Source organism: Mustela nigripes, chromosome 4 (genome assembly GCF_022355385.1).
Source record: "Mustela nigripes isolate SB6536 chromosome 4, MUSNIG.SB6536, whole genome shotgun sequence".
In the NCBI taxonomy this organism is placed as follows: domain Eukaryota; kingdom Metazoa; phylum Chordata; class Mammalia; order Carnivora; family Mustelidae; genus Mustela; species Mustela nigripes.
Window position 1 is genome coordinate 85,138,654 of NC_081560.1, and position 16,958 is coordinate 85,155,611.

The window sequence follows — 16,958 nt, forward strand, 5'->3', positions numbered from 1 at the left end:
AAAATAATCACAATTAAAAGAGTCTGCAGATTTAAAAAAATCAAAAAAATCAGAAGCTACCATCCTACTGTTGATCTCTTTGCTTTTATCTTTTGATTCATGTGATGATTCTGAGAGATCTTTTTTGGTCACTTTTCTTCCTTCTGCCATTATGGCATAAAAGAAAAAATGGTTTCTCAACTTTGGCACTATTGGTATTTTAGACCAGGTAATTCTTTGTTGTCAGGACCTGACCTATGCCCTCTAGGATGTTTAGTGGCATTGCTGGCCCCTACCTACTAAATTCAAGTAGGAAACTGCTTGGTTATGACAATGAAAAATATCAACATTGCCAAATGTTCTCTGAGGGGAGCAAAATCACCTTTAGTTGAGAACTACCATTCTAGGCAAGTCCTTCAATTTTTCTGTTGTCTTATTTTTTTTTTTAAAGCATGGTTGACAATAATTGATGAATAATGATGAAATAATTCCTAGGATTGTGAAATAGCGGAATATTATAAGATGTGAAAAATAAGAACACTAAGAGCCCATAACGTATTTTAGATTTATAAGAGTCCAGTAGATGGATATAGTAATTTTAAGATAGAATGTGTTTTATTTTTTAAAAGAGTAAATTTTCTATATGTTCTATGGAAGCACTCTAAGAAAATAAAAATCATGAAATATCAGCCCTTACAAATAGAATAGTTTTAAAAACAGTTTTTTTAAAAGATTTTATTTATTTATTTGACAGAGAGAAATCACAAGCAGGCAGAGAGGCAGGCAGAGAGAGAGGAGGAAGCAGGCTCCCTGCTGAGCAGAGAGCCCGATGCGAGGCTCGATCCCAGGACCCCAAGATCATGACCTGAGCCGAAGGCAGCGGCTTAACCACTGAGCCACCCACGCGCCCCAGTTTTAAGAACATTTAAGAGCTAATATTGGGTCCAGTGGATCATAATGGTATACCAAGGATCAAGAAAGTTGTTCTTAAGATATTCATAACTGGGAGCACTTGTTGAAAAATCGTGTTTAATTTTTAAATGTATAATATGATCTTGAATTAATGATGTCAATTAATATAGGTTTCTCTTCCACTCATTTTGAGGGCATATATATATTTGATCTGTTTGATAAAATATTTATAGCAATAATAATAGCTATTGTTTATTGGGTCTTTTTTGTACCAGGAAACTTAGCTAAGCCTTCCTTCATTTAATCTTTGAATTATATCTTTCTTTAATCAAGAATGAAACTCAGGCACCAAGAGATTGAGGAGCTCATTTAGGTTCACATAGCTAATAAATGAAGCTGAGGTTTGAACTTGTGTCTTTTCTAATTTCCAAGTTCATGCTCCTTCCACCTTTTTTTTTTCCAAAACACAAGTGGCTTTATTTACTTCACACCAGAGACCTTGCTAAGAGTTTTGCATTTATCATCCCGTTTAATTAGCAGAGCAGCCCTGGGAGCTACGTGCTTCCTTATTTGACAGATGAGGAAGCTGAGGCCAGGAGATGTTTCTTGCTGAGATCACTTGTTGATGAATGACAGAGCCAAGACTTGAACCTAAGTCTGTCTAGAGCTCATGTGCTAAAACCATGAGGCTATGTTGCTTAAAAGACCTGAAAACATCTGGAAACACAGCCTCTGTTTATATATTTTTATAATCGTTTATGTATGTACTTATTCATATGTAAAACATATATATTTCATTTTTTCATGGATTTTTAAAAAAATTTTAATTCAATTAGCATATGTATTATTGGTTTCAGAGGTACAAGCCTGTGATTCATCAGTCTTTTATAATACCCAGACACTCATTACATCACATAACCTCCTTAATGTCCATTACCCAGTTACCCCATCTCTCCACTCCCCTGACCTCCAGCAACCCTCAGTTTGTTTCCTATGATTAAGAGTCTTCTAATGGTTTGTCTTCCTCTCTAGTTTCATCTTTTGTTTTTTCCTCTCTTCCTTTCTGATCCTCTGTTTTGTTTTCTTAAATTCTGCATATCAATGAGATCATATAATAATTGTCTCTCTGATTGACTTGTTTCGCTCAGCATAATACCCTCTCGTTTCACCCATGTCATTGCAAATGGCAAGATTTCTTTTTTCTCTTTTTGGGTGGCCTCTCTACCTTTCTTTACTGTTGAGTAAAATACATGGCAATACTACATTTATTGTGCACTCTTAGAGAATAAGTAAATAAATATTTTAGGCAACATACATAACTCGTGAAAGGCCACACATTTGCAGTTTTTAAAAATGCAATACAGTAGTTTATACTCATTCGGTTCTGATTTATTTATTTTGTTTTATATAATTTTTAAAACTTTATAATCTAATTTTTTGGAATTAGATTAGTTTTAAATGATAACACTAGCTTTTAATATCTTTGAGTCTTAGTTCTCTTTGAAAATGATGACTATCTCCTTAGGAAAATAATTCATGCATACATGAATTTTGTTTAAATTTCTGAAGTGTCATAGGAACTCATGTAAGTTTGAAATTATGTAAGCTCGATTTGAAGTAATGTTTGTTTTGGAGGTACTCTTTTCAAAAATTTATCAATTACTTGTCTGCTTGATGAGTACTACATATAAAACGCAGTTTGACTTCAGATTCGTGTCTCTGGGCATAAAGTAGTCTACCACCGTAATATAGATAAACTTTTTTTTTTTTTTAAGATTTTATTTATTTATTTGACAGAGAGAGACACAATGATAAAGGGGACACAAACAGGGGGTGTGGGAGAGGGAGAAGCAGGCTTCTTGCTGAGCAGGTAGCCTGATGTGGAGCTCGATCCCAGGACCCTGGGATCATGACCTTAGCTAAAGGCAGACACTTAACAACTCAGCCACCCAGGTGCCCCATATAGATAAACTTTTTTAATAATGATTCATTTTGTCCTTCTCACTAAATTTTTTGAAGTTCATTCCTGAGCTTTTTTGCCTAAGTTTTTTCTATTTTTTCCCTTGAGTAAAGCAACCAGAGGGTATATGGTTGTTTTGAATTTAATTTTTCCCTACGGTTTAGACACTTCTGTGCTATTGCTGATCATGATGTTGGTTAGTCTGCTTTTGGTATTTTTCTTTCTTTGCTATTTACCTTTTTTTTATGATTATGGCAGAACTGAAGACGTATGTAATGGTTAAGGTAAACCAATCTACTCTACAAAATAGATTAAACAAAATGGCTCATGTACAACTATAGTTTATTTCTTACTTGTGGTAAGAAAGTGTGTACGTGGCTCTCTATAACCACGTGTGTATGTGGTTACAAGTGTGTACGTGGCTCTTCTATGATTCTAGGTTCTTTCCATCTTCTGGCTTTGCCATCTCTTACAGTGTTACTGTAATTTGCACTCATCTGGTAGAAGGGGCAGAGCACAAAGAAGGCACACCAACTCTTCTTAAAAGCAACAGCCATGAAATTGCACAGAGCATTTCCATTTAACACTCTGTTGGCAAGAACTTAGCAACCGCTTAGAGGTAACAGAAGCTGGAAAATATCGTCTCTTCATGGGCCCAGATATATTGCTGTTACTTGGGGGGGGTGTAGATTTTTGTAGACTTACGGTAGTTTTTTCCACAGTTACCAAGTGTGAAATCAAATCCTTCTCTCCCCCTATTCCCATGATCCCTCACCATTCCACACATACTTTATAAATTTTTTTTTTGACAGAGGAGGCTAACAGTGACTGCTGTTTTATTTGTGCTTGAGACATTTTTATCCAGAGTTCCATTTTCTGGGGTGTGATATGCTAGAAAGTTTAATAATCAGTGGGCTGTTACCGTTAAGTATGAATATATCCTTCAGAAGATTCCAGCCATAGATGTGGGTTTTGAAATCATACAGACCTTGATTCTGTTAGTTTATATTTTGTTGTTTTCTCTCACCTGTTAAAGTTATATAACCTTTCTGATTCTTGAATTTCTTCCTCTGTAAATTGGAAAAATATGACACCTATTTCTGAGTTGTTGTGAAGATTCAGTCATGTGAATCACATGAGTCACACTGTATTTGGTCAAAGAAAATGCCAAGTAATGGTAACTATTATTCTTATTAACAGTGATAATTGGGGCACCTGGGTGGCTCAGTGGATTAAAGCCTCTGCCTTCGGCTCAGGTCATGATCCCAGGGTCCTAGGATGGAGCCCTGCATCACATCGGGCTCTTTGCTCAGCAGGGAGCCTGTTTCCTCTTCTCTGCCTGCCTCTGCCTACTTGTGATCCCTCTCTGTCAAATAAATAAATCCTTAAAAACAAAAAACAATGATAATAATAATGATGAACAGTAATAGTAATTATTGTCATCTTCCGCAACATTTTTGTTTAGTTAGCTAGTCAGAGTGATCTTATATTCCCAAGCCCGTCTTCAGTGAAGCTCCTGGAATACCCAAGTATCTCTTCTTTTTCCTATAATGAGTACAGATGACTTATTTAATCCTTTAACAGCAGTTGATATTCTTTCCCAGTTGATGTTCTTTTTTTTTTTTTTTAAGATTTTATTTATTCATTTGAAAGAGAGAAAGCACAAGCAGGAGGAGAGGCAGAAGGAGAGGGAAAAGCAGACTCCCCACTGAGCTGGGAGCCAGACGTGGGGTTCCATCCCAGGACCTGGAGATCATGACCTGACTTGAAGGCAGATGCTTAGCCATCTGAGCCACCCAGGTGCCCCTACCACCAGTTGATTTTATTATTCCAAATAGTGCATTTCTATTTTGTTTCTGGATCCTTTTGCTGCTTTATTATTATTTTTAAAAAAATGTATAAAATGCTGGATTTTTTTAAGTCTAAATCAAATTTATTCTTTTTCTCTTTATTTTTGTATTTGTCTTTCAGAGTCAAAAATTACATGTTCAGACAAAAGGAGGCAAAGTAATCTGCCTGGGAACAGTTTATGGAAATACAGATATTCATGCGTCGGATAAAAGTGTAAGACTGAAACTTTTTTGTTAGCAATTATAATTTTGCTTCAAGGTGGCTCACACAGCTTATATATAGTTTCTGTAAAATTCGTAGCGTAACATTCTCTCCTTTTTAATGCACCTTAGTTCATTAGTAAATTCGAATTTGAAGTGGTTAAATATTATACAACTTAAATTTTAGTTTGTGATATAATACTTTTGACAGGTAATGATTTATTTGGAATTGATAACATCTTTAAATATTAAATTTTAATTCAGTTCAGAAGGGATGTTTATGATCGTGGATTAAAATTGATCATTAGGTATTACTGCCATGGTTAGGATTAAATTTTTTTATGTGTTAGATTTATTTGAGCATTTTTCTAAGACCTGTTTACCTTTTAGCCAGTTGGAAGGTTGAATTTCAAAACTCAACTCTCTTCAGTATTTTCCACAAGGTGGCACTATTGGATAGCATCACTACTCTCCAGAAGCTTTTATTATCCATAGGGATTTTGGTTGCTATGAGATAGTTTGCATTTTTTAATTAACTTTTGTTGCTCTCTGTGACTTAGCATAGTATTAAGAATATAGTTAAGGGGGTGCCTGGGTGGCTCAGTGGGTTAAGCCACTGCCTTCTGCTCAGGTCATGATCTCAGGGTCCTGGGATCTAGTCCCACATTGGGCTCTCTGCTCAGCAGGGAGCCTGCTTCCTCTTCTCTCTCTGCCTGCCTCTCTGCCTATTTGTGATCTCTCTCTGTCAAATAAATAAATAAAATCTTTAAAAAAAAAAGAAAAAAGAATATAGTTAATAATTTTGAAGTATAAATTGTCACAATTTGTTATGAATAATGTTTAAATCTTTGAGAAAGAGCTAGTTCATCTTTTATTTTACACTTGTGCAATTTGCAAAATCTTTCATTATAAATTTAAATTCTTTACTAAGCTTTATCCTTAGGTAATTGGTGAGGATGCGTTATAAGTATATCTTGTAGGTAGATTATTGTTGGCATAATTAAACAAGGTAGATTATAACAGTAATTGTTTCTACTATTGTCACTTATTTTCTATCACCTTGGGAGATTTTTTAAGCCCAAACATTTAAATTTATCCTTTATAAAGTATTAGGCTAGGAAAGTATTGAAAGATACTGCCTGGCCTATGTGGCAGCTCTTTTGAGATGGCATTTAGTTTTACCCCTCTGCTTATTGTGGGCTTAGAAGTGCAAAAGGGAAATTGGACAACTTTGTAGTTCCTTCAAGGTCTGTCCTTTAAATGATGGCTTATGTTAATTGAAATGATCCACGTTACAAACATTTCAAAGGAAAATTTAAATTATCTCTTAATTATTTGCTATTTTGAACATTTTGGCTGCTGTTTCCACTCATTAAATTATTTATTTGTTCCAACTTACATGGTTTATTGAATATTCATTTATTCTTACTTTCTATTATATATTATAATATAATTATATTATATTATATATAATTATATATAATTATATATATTTATATATATGAGATATAATTATATATATTATATAATATATATATTATAATAATATATATAATTATATATAATTATATTATACTGTTTTGTTTCTTGCCTAATTTAGTTTTGTTGTACTAAAGAATTAGTCTAGATATTATTTCTATTTGTATTATATGTAATGTTAATACTTAAAATTTATTTCTAAGTTTGTGGGGCTTTGTATAAAATAAATGCTTATGATACGTGTTAACTCTTAATATACAACTTTCACAGAGGTGTGCTATAGATAATTGATAGGTGGCATAGTGACTTGGTTAAGAGCACAGAATTGAGAATCACATTACCTGGGTTCAAATCCAGGTCTTAGCTACTTAAGTATTTTATTCCTTTATTTAATAAATTCCTTTATAAATTTAACAAATTCCTAAATATATTCCTTTATTTATTATTTTAATCTTTTTTTTTTAAAAGATTTTATTTATTACTTCTTTGAGAGAGGGAGAGAGAGAGACTGAAAGAGATGGTGAGAGAGAGTACACACTGGGAGGAGAGGGAGAAGCAGACTCCTTACTGAGCAGGGAGCCCATTGGTGGGCTCCACCCCAGGACCCTGGGATCATAACCTGAGCCCAAGGCAAAGGCAGTTGCTTAACCAAATGAGCTACCCAGGCGCCCCTCACTTAAGCTTTTTAACTTAAGACAAGTTACTTAACCTCTATGTGTCTTAGTTTTCTGGAAAATGGAATAATAGTAATGGACTTAACTCAAAGAGTTATGAGGATTAAATCATTTAATACAGATTAAGTAACTAAAGTCTGGCACTTAGTTAACTCTAATCCAGTGTTTATTATAATGATGATAAAGGTAAATGAAACATGGGAAAGCAAACTTGACTAGTCCTAGATCTGCCAGTTAACTTTACTGAGACTCATTCTGTTATTTGTAAAATAGAGATGATTTTGTTTTACCTACTTAACAAGATTATGAGAATCAAATGAGTATTATAAACATTTAACAGCATTTTTAATGTATCATTTTAAATGGAGCAGCTGTTTTAGATAGTATCATTTATTTTAGTATCCTAAGTTTGGTACAGAGAAGATAGAAATTAATTTCCTCTTATGGTTGGATGAATTGGTGACATAGTTGTCAGTTGACCTCTTTTAGTTTGGGTTACAAAGCTACAGTGCTTCCTTAAAGTGTGATTTTCATTATATATAATGTTGACTTATAATAACTAAACTTACAAAAAATTTTCCTTGTGTAGAAAAGAAAATTAATTTATAGTGATATCTCTGTCAAGAAGGTATTAATTTTTGGATCTACTTTTTGATCTTTTAGTAGTTATTTCTGTTAATAAGCAAGCCAGACAGTTTAATCCAAAGAGTCTGTTTATGACTATTTGCTCTATTAGCATTAATAACTGTAACAAGAGCCTCAGCATTTTGCCATAAACTATGGTGTCCTAGCTTTAATTGTTATGTTAGTATCTGATACAATACATTATGTGTGGTCCTCAGTGAATTTTTAATTTCTTTGAAATTAGTTTTATGGAGTGATTGGCTAAAATACCTATATTATTGTAGTGGGGAAGGGTTGTACCTTCACTTGCTTTCATTTGCTTTGGTGCAGCAGGGGAGGATATTTTCTAGTTTTTTTACAAGGTAAAATATTTAGTGTTTAAAGAACAAAGTAAACCCTTGACCATTTCCAGATATTCATAAGAAGCCCCTTAAAGACTTTATTTGGTTGTGGGGAGAATCTAATCAAAAGTGCCCTTTTGGCAGTTTAATTAACTTTCAAATACTCTTTCAATCTTTTTTTATCCCTAAAACCAGCCTCATTATCTATAAAAAGCTAGAGTTGTTGTCTGCTTAATGAAAATGCTTGGTGAGTTTGAAACCATGCATAAAGCAACTTTTCATGACAAACCTTCGTAGGTAAAGGACAAATTTTTTCAGGAATTTTACATCTGTACTGTAACCCAGGCAATGCAGAACATTTGCATTCTCACAAATCTGAATGAATGTAGGTAAATTATCCTTTTTTTGACTGATTTATTGAAACTAAATTTAAAGTCAAAATTCCTATGAATCCATAATCAGCTTAAAAGAAACTGTAGATAAGAAGCATCTAGGTGTATATTAAGTGCTTAATAAAAGTTTAAAAATAAAGCTACATACTTCAAATCCAGAGGGCAAAGTCATTCTAACTTGCTTCCCAGTGGAACCTCTGAGTGCTTTTTTTCTCTTTTTTATATTTCTAAATTTTAGTATTCTTGAAACTCAGTTCTTATTAAATAGTATTTTGAATTTTTAACAGTTTCTGAAGCACATATTAGGTAGGAATGAATGATATTGGTATACTGATGATGTTTTGAAAAACAATGATCTTTCTTTAAAGGTGGGCAATGATCTTTCTTTATCCTGGGCAAAACTGTTGCATGTCTTCCTGGTGATTGGATTTTTTTGTCAACAGTTTTATATTAACACTCACTCGATGCTTATAAAACATGTTTAAAATTTGATAGAGATAATTTGGAATCCTTAACTAGGTATCTTCATTTTACATTGTGCTCAATATTTGAAACAAATTCATGCTAAATTCATTGTTAGGGAAGCTTAGGGATAAATACAAAATTCTTTTCATTTTGTTCAATAGAAACCTATTTTGTTATTAGATTTTTTTTTAAGATTTTATTTATTTGACAGAGAGAGATCACAAGTAGGCAGAGAGGCAGGCAGAGAAAGAGAGGAGGAAGCAGTCTTCCTACCAAGCAGAGAGCCTGATGCGGGACTCAATCGCAGGACCCTGAGATCATGACCTGAGCCGAAGGCAGAGGTTTAACCCACTGAGCCATCCAGGCACCCTGTTATTAGATTTAAAGTGAAAAAATTGTAGCAATAACAGTGTATTCACTACAGTAACTGATGACAAGAGAAAATCATGATAGTAAAAAAAAAAAAAAAAAAAAAAGATAAAATATGTGCTAAAATTAAAACCCATTTATAATTTCAATAGCAGCAACAAAATATATTTGAAATAGAAAGGATATGATATTAAGGATCTAAAGGATATCTCTAGCAAACATCTTATTCAATGATGACGCTATATTTTAAGTTTTCCCTCTGAGAATAGGAATAAGATTAGGTTGCTTTTGTTCACTGTTGAATTGGAGGCCTGAGCCAAATAGTTAAGCAGGACAGAGCAGGAAAAACAGTATTAATATAAGGATTGGAAAGGCAATAATGAAACTGTCACTTGCAGGCAATACAATTTATACATGTAGAAAAACTTTCTTAAATTCAGGTAAATTATGAAAATTAGTGAGTTTACTGAAGTTGTTGGATTTAAGATCAAATACTAAAGCCAATTAAGACAAAATGAAGTTTAAAAAAAGAGTTCTTTTATAATAGCATTTAGAAAATACCAAATAGGAATAAATATAACAAAAGTTGAAGAACTCTATATAGAAAATATAAGACATTATTAAGAGAAATTAAAGAAGCTCTAAATAATTGAATTTAATGGGTCCATTCCACATTCCACGGAGAATACACTGTTGGCTCACAGTATTATAATTAGAGCCAGGGTATTAAAATCAGCAAAGTGATTGCATACTAGGTAGTAACTTTTTATATAATTTGCCCACTAAATCTATAGGTATCATTTTGGCTTTTTACCAGTCTTTCTTTTATAATGAACTGATTTTGAGTTTTTCTCTTAATAGACTGTGACCATAGATAAACTGCAAGGAAGTACTGTTAATATATCTACTGAACATGGTTTGCTGGAAGCCAAGTATCTTTATACAGATTCATCATTTCTATCTTCTGTTGCTGGAGATATTACATTAGGAAGTATTCATGGTAAGATAATAGAAGCCTAATACATCTGCATTCCATATAACATAAATTTTTAAAAATTTTTATTAACATATAATGTATTTTTTGCCTCAGGGGTACAGGTCTGTGAATCATCAGGCCTACACTTTTCACAGCATTCACGATAGCACATGCCCTCCCCAATGTCCATAACCCAACCATCCTAACCCTACCCCCTAACCACCAGCAATCCTCAATTTGTTTTGTGAAATTAAGAGTCTCTTATGGTTTGTCTCCCTCCCAATCCCATCTTGTTTCATTTCTTCCTTCCCTACCTCCCACAATCCCTCCGCCCTGCCTCTCAGATTCCTCATATCAGAGAGGTCGTATGATAATTGTCTTTCTCTGACTTATTTTGCTCAGCACAATACCCTCTAGTTCCATCCACGTCGCTGGAAATAGCAAGATTTCATTTCTTTTGATGGCTGCATAGTATTCCATTGTGTATATATACCACATCTTCTTTATCCATTCATCTGTTGAGGGACATCTAGGTTCTTTCCATAGTTTGGCTATTGTGGACATTGCTGCTATAAACATTCAGGTACACGTGCCCCTTTGTATCACTACATTTGTATCTTTATGGTAAATACCCAGTAGTGTGATTGCTGGGTCATAGGGTAGTTCTATTTTCAACTTTTTGAGGAACCTCCATGTTCTTTTCCAGAGTGGCTATACCAGCTTACATTACCACCATCAGTGTAGGAGGGTTCCCTTTCTCTGCATCCTCACCAACATCTGTCATTTCCTGACTTGTTAATTTTAGCCATTCTGACTGGTGTGAGGTGGTATCTCATTGTGATTTTGATTTGTATTTCCCTGATGCCAAGTGACGTGGAGCACTTTTTCATGTGTCTGTTGGCCATCTGGGTGTCATCTTTGCAGAAATGTCTGTTCATGTCTTCTGCCTATTTCTTGATTGGATTATTTGTTCTTTGGATGTTGAGTTTGATAAGTTCTTTATAGATTTTTGGATACTAGCCCTTTAACTGCTATGTCATTTGTGAATATCGTCTTCCATTCTGTCACTTGTCTTTTGGTTTTGCATATAACATAAATTTTAAGACATAACTCTCATTTCTGTTGTCGAAGAAGGATCTGCCATTAGGAAGCTCGCCCTCTAGATAATTAATGGCAGACTAATCATCTTTTTAAAAAAACGTAAAGTGACTCGTAAGCTATTTAATTTTACTTTGGCAAGAAATTAAATATTATGCTGTTAAACTTAAAGATAATAGTAATTCTGATTTTTAATGCATTTCCTTTTGTTATTTTTTATTTATGTATTGCTCAGCTATGTCTTGAATAGTTCTGCTAATTTGTAACTCTTCATATTTTAATAATGACTTTTATCTAGCATTGCGTTTCTGTTAATGATGGTGAAAAGTACTGTACTTAATATATTGAGTAGCTTTTAGTAGAAAGGCAATTCCTTACCAAGTCAGATGTTAATTAACACCTATGATAACAACAGCACTATTCTTTGCAGTGTTTTATACCATATTTATACTAAGTCCATTAATGTTTAACTTATTTGCTTTCTTTTAAGTTAGATAAGAATTGAATTTGGTACAGTTTGCTGTTAATAGCTTACGTGATAGTAAATAGATGTACCTTTTTGAGGTAATCCTCAAAAAACTCTAGGTCTTTTGATTTTGTTTACTTAAAGTGCTGAAATGTAAATAAATTGCTAGGGACAAAAGAATTCATTCCTTAGCCTTTGTAAAGCCTTTTGTATTTACTGACCTTTAATATGAAGTCAGATACCTTTCCTTGGGCGGTTTAAATTTGGGTCAGACCTGGATCCTCTTTGGGCTGTAGTCTCAGGTTGGGTTTCTCGAAAGCAGACTCTAAAATGGAAATTAGAGTGCAGCACATTTGCTAAGGGAGGTGTCTTGGAACCGCAGCCATGCAAAGGAAGGAAGCCCAATTTCCCCTGGAGAAGTTGGACTGTAATGCAGCCTCAGTGACTCCAAGGGGAGAGCTCTAAAGCTGGGATCATCCTCAGAATTGTTTCAAGTCGAGGTGAGGAAAACTGGACCTTTATATCCCCAACCATTAGATGTAAGATGCCCCAGGAAGGGGTATGGTCTTAGGCCAAAATGACTCTTTTTAGCTGAAGCAATTCCCTAAGAGGGCTGACAGCTGAGGGCTGTCTGCCAGTATTACTCCCTTCAGCTAGGAAAATAAGCCCTCAGGTATGAGGAATTCTAGGTGATGAATTACAGCATTCACTGCAGTTACATTTATTGATTCATTCAACACATATATTGACTGTGTGCCAGATTTTTGGACACTGAGAATACATAGTTGGGCAGGAGATGATCCCTATCCTTAAAGAACTTGTGGTCTTCATTATTTGTAACACTGGTAAAGCAATGAGAAGAAGTAAGGGAAGGGAAAATTTGATCCTGTTGCCACTGTTGAAAATCTTCCTTCTTGTTCAACCCTGCTTTCCCCATCTGGACCTTGGCCCACACTCCACTTGGATTTTTCAGTGGTAGTAAGTTTGTAAAAGAGAGGTTAGATAAGAAAGAAACCCTCCTCATTTCTTAGTCATGTCAGTGACTGCCTACTTTTCAATAACCCTTCAGACAAGCCTAAGTTTCTTGCCTCAAAAGTAACCACCCCTATTTCCATCCTTGATGATGTCCTTGTCATTGTATGAACATGCTACTGGAGTTTGGAGGTGGGATGGGTACAGACAAACAGGTAGTATTCTAGCCCTACAGTCTTGTAGGTGGGAAGATCAGAGTCATGGCTAATGAAGGGAAGTCCCTATGTTCTAGCTATAAGAATTTCAGTAGGGAGAGATGTCTTCCAGGGATCATCCCAAGCTGGAACTCTGAATATATATTGCAGTGAATTCTTTGTTCTAAATGGTGATGGTCATCTAACGTAAATCATATTTTGGCTGTATTTAAACAAGCTGGCTTGGGAATCTTGAAACTTGTTTTATGGGGAAATGTGTCACTACCTATAAATATTTGACTTAGAGAAAACAGATTTGGGAAATATATGTATTCTAAGACCTCCCAGTCCAGGATTTATTTAGTTTGGCTTCCTTTTCCTTAAGCAAGGCTTAAGCTAATTTTTTTTTTTTTCAAGTAGATTTTTTTTTAACCTAACATACAGATGTTGTAAAAAGCCATTTTCTTTTTAACCATAAATGTGATGGCAATACCTGTCTTTTTTTTTTTTTTTTTTAAAGATTTTATTTATTTATTTGTCATAGAGAGAGAAGCGAGAGCAAGCACAGGCAGACAGAGTGGCAGGCAGAGGCAGAGGGAGAAGCAGGCTCCCCGCCAAGCAAGGAGCCCGATGTGGGACTCGATCCCAGGACGCTGGGATCATGACCTGAGCCGAAGGCAGCCGCTTAACCAACTGAGCCACCCAGGCGTCCCACAATACCTGTCTTTTTTGTTAGATTTACTGAGTATATGAGTTTGGGGGTTTTGGTGTTGGTGGGTGGGTGGTTTGAAAGCAGGTGCACCTATGGACTGTTGATTCCATGTCCCCATACAGATCTAGACATGTATAATCTTATATCTTAGGCTGATTTCATGGGTGCTCAGAGTGGCTTGGTAGATTTCTAGCTAAATTCAGGGGACCAGTTGAAAAGGAGTCCCCCACTCCTCTGCCACCTTGGTGGAACTCCTATAACATAATGTAAACAATTAATGAGTTTTTAATCTATAGGCATACTCATGACCATTGTTTTAGCATTTTATATTTAACTTATGTTATTATTTGGAATAAGTGCTTTATTAATAAAAGTATACTTTAAATATTTAGATTCCCCGTGTAACTTAGGGTCTTATTTTAAGGTCAAGATTATACATTGATAAATAATTTGCTGAGTGTTAGTTCTCTCATTTTCTCTGTGCTTAACTACTTTGAATTTTAGAAACTCTCAGAAATAAAAGTTCCATTAGCTGTATAAGCATAGTTGATGACTTTGATATCAGAATTTTATAAATAATGTCCCATGTTGCTTTAAGAAATGACGTGTAGTCACTGGTGAATTTGTGCAAAAGTCAAAAATAATGTAAAAATTTCAAAAGAAAAGATTTTATTAGATTAAATAGAACTTTTCATGAAGTTCATGAAAATGCTTTGTTCAAATTCTAAGGTATATTGTTAAGTCTGTTGTAAAGTTTCAGTTTGATTATCATTTTGACATATGATAATGTTGACTCTGGACACTTAAAACTTTTTTATGTAAATAACTAGAAAGGAATTACTGCTTACTTTGTGATACAGACAGCATAAATTTTTTTTTTCAGGATTTAGACATGTGATAATGCAATATTTGGACTTAGCTCCTTAGATGGACTTAGCTCTCTCCATAAAGGTGATGCTGCCATCTTCATTGTGTGACTTCTAAGCTTCTACCAGAGGAAGAGAGATCATAGGTTGATAGGAAAAATTTCAAAAACTAAGCTGATTCTGCCATGTATTTTTAGCCAGAATATTTTATTTTATTTTATATTTGTTTGTTTAATCAGGAGAGAGAGAGAGCACATGTGTGCACACAGGGTAGGGGGCAAGGAGCAGAGGGAGAGGGAAAGAGAGTCTCAGGCAGATTCCCCAGTGGGCACAGAGCCTGAGGTAGGGTTGATCTCACAACCCTGAGATCACCATCTAAGACGAAAGCAAGAGTTGGATGCCCAACCAATTGCTCCACCCAGGTGTCCTTAGCCACCTTAGCATTTTAAATGATGTTATCAAACTCTAAGAGGCTGAGATTGAGAATTTAGCAGTATTCTAAGGCAGGAGAAAAGCACATAAATATTAGTGGGCACTGGCAGTCTTTTTCATATTTTATAATTGATCTTAAACTTCCATGAGTTCCTCCTTTTTCCACCCGTTGGGGTATCCTCTAGGATTTCATCCTGTTTTATTGTTCTTTTGCTTCTTTCTTTTCTTGGGCATATTCTGCCTTATTCCACAAAGTATTTGAAGTAAGAGGTCCATTTTGTATACTCTAACAACTTTGGAATATTTCTATTTAGGGTAGAGTTTTCTAAATATTTTGATTTGTGTTGAAAATACATGTTTTGTTTATTGCTTTAGAAGTTCTTTAGCATTGATAAAAACATTTTGAAACATTCTTTATATTTGTGGGTGTTCCTTATTTTTTTTTCTAAAGATTTTACTTATTTGTTTAGAGAGAGCACAAGAAGACAGAGCAGCAGGCAGAGGGAGAGGGAGAAGCAGGCTCTCCACTGAGCAGGGAGCCTGACATGGGGCTTGATCCCAGACCCTGAGATCATGACCTGAGCCAAAGGCAGCCGCTTAACCGACTGAGCCCCCCCAGGCACCCCAGTGTTCCTTATTTTCATAGTTTTTCTTGTTCCACTATGCTTTTACTACATAGAATTCTTAACATTCAAGAGAGATGTAGTCTGAAACTCTAGGTGCTGTTATAATATGAACTAGTCCTCCTTCTGAAGCTTCTTCCATGGATATAAGAACCATAACTTGTTCTTTGAGACTAGTGTAAGGTAATAAAGCTTTTGCCTTGCTGAGTGGGTGACTGGACTCACTAGCTAAGTGACTAACTGTCATAATTCTTTATTCATAGTTAAAACATCACAAAAATCATTTTTGAAGTGTTCAGGAGGTGGAAGCAACAAAGAGAATTCTGAGTGGAAGTCCTCACTGTCTTACACTAGATTAATCTATCTAAAACATGGTTTTCTTGTTGTTATCCATGTTATAATTTTTCACTGACTCAATTTAGAATAAAGTCAATAGACTAGTACCTCATGGTTCTTCTACAGGTTTCTCTTCACTTGTTTTTCCTAACTAAATGTGAATATTTAAAAATCAAATCAATAAAATAATCATTTAAAATATAATAATGTTGACTCTGAACTGGGTACTGTACTGTGCTTTCAGGATATAATGCTAAATAAGAAAGACATGATCCCCATCCTCACAGACTTGCCTAATGGTTTCAGCTTAACTGATTTGAATGATTTGAACACAGAATGTGTAGGTCTGCCTGTTTACCTTTGTTTATATAATTCTTTTTTGCAGAAAATCCTTTCCCTTCAATGTATTTAAATTTTATTCATGTTTCAAATCTCAGCTCTGGTGATATCTCCACTATGACTATTCTCCTTGTCCATATCAGGTCAGTTTAGTCTCTGCTGAATGGCTATGGGACCTACTACATATTTTTCGCTTATGAGTTTCACTTACAATTATTTATAAATACTAATTTTTAGCTTTCCATGTGTGTATCTCCCCAGATATCCTATAAGACTTTGGATGGCCAGGCTGTATTCTGGCCCCTCCCCCAAATGATTCATGTCCCTCCCACATGCAGAATACACTCCCTTCCTTCCACATTTCATAAAAGTTTAATCTAATTATGCACCACATCAGAGTCCAGAATCTCTTTATCAAAATCAGATCAAGGTGTATGAGGCTCCTCAAGTATAGTTGCTTAAGTGTAACTCCTCAAGAACAGTTTCTCTGAATCTGAAGACCTGTGACCTAAAGAGACAAGTTCCCTTGCCCCCATGCACACTACCTACACACCCAACACACACTGATGGGACAGGTATAGGATAATTGCTATAGGCTTTCCTGTTCAAAATTGGGAAAATGAAAGGCAGAAAGGCATCACTGGTACATAGTGATTTTGAAATTTGGGTGGGCAAACATTAGAGTTTACTCAAATATA

General features: G+C 34.9%; 1 protein-coding gene across 2 annotated transcripts in view; it reads left to right on the forward strand.

The window, feature by feature from the left end:
- Positions 1-16,958, forward strand: part of FAM185A (family with sequence similarity 185 member A) — a 53,408-nt gene that overhangs the window by 6,381 nt on the left and 30,069 nt on the right. For both annotated transcript variants that reach the window (XM_059395768.1, XM_059395770.1), the window contains exons 3-4: positions 4,823-4,915; positions 10,108-10,246. In XM_059395768.1, coding sequence (XP_059251751.1) covers positions 4,823-4,915; positions 10,108-10,246 — 232 coding nt within the window. The remainder of the gene's footprint in view (positions 1-4,822; positions 4,916-10,107; positions 10,247-16,958) is intronic.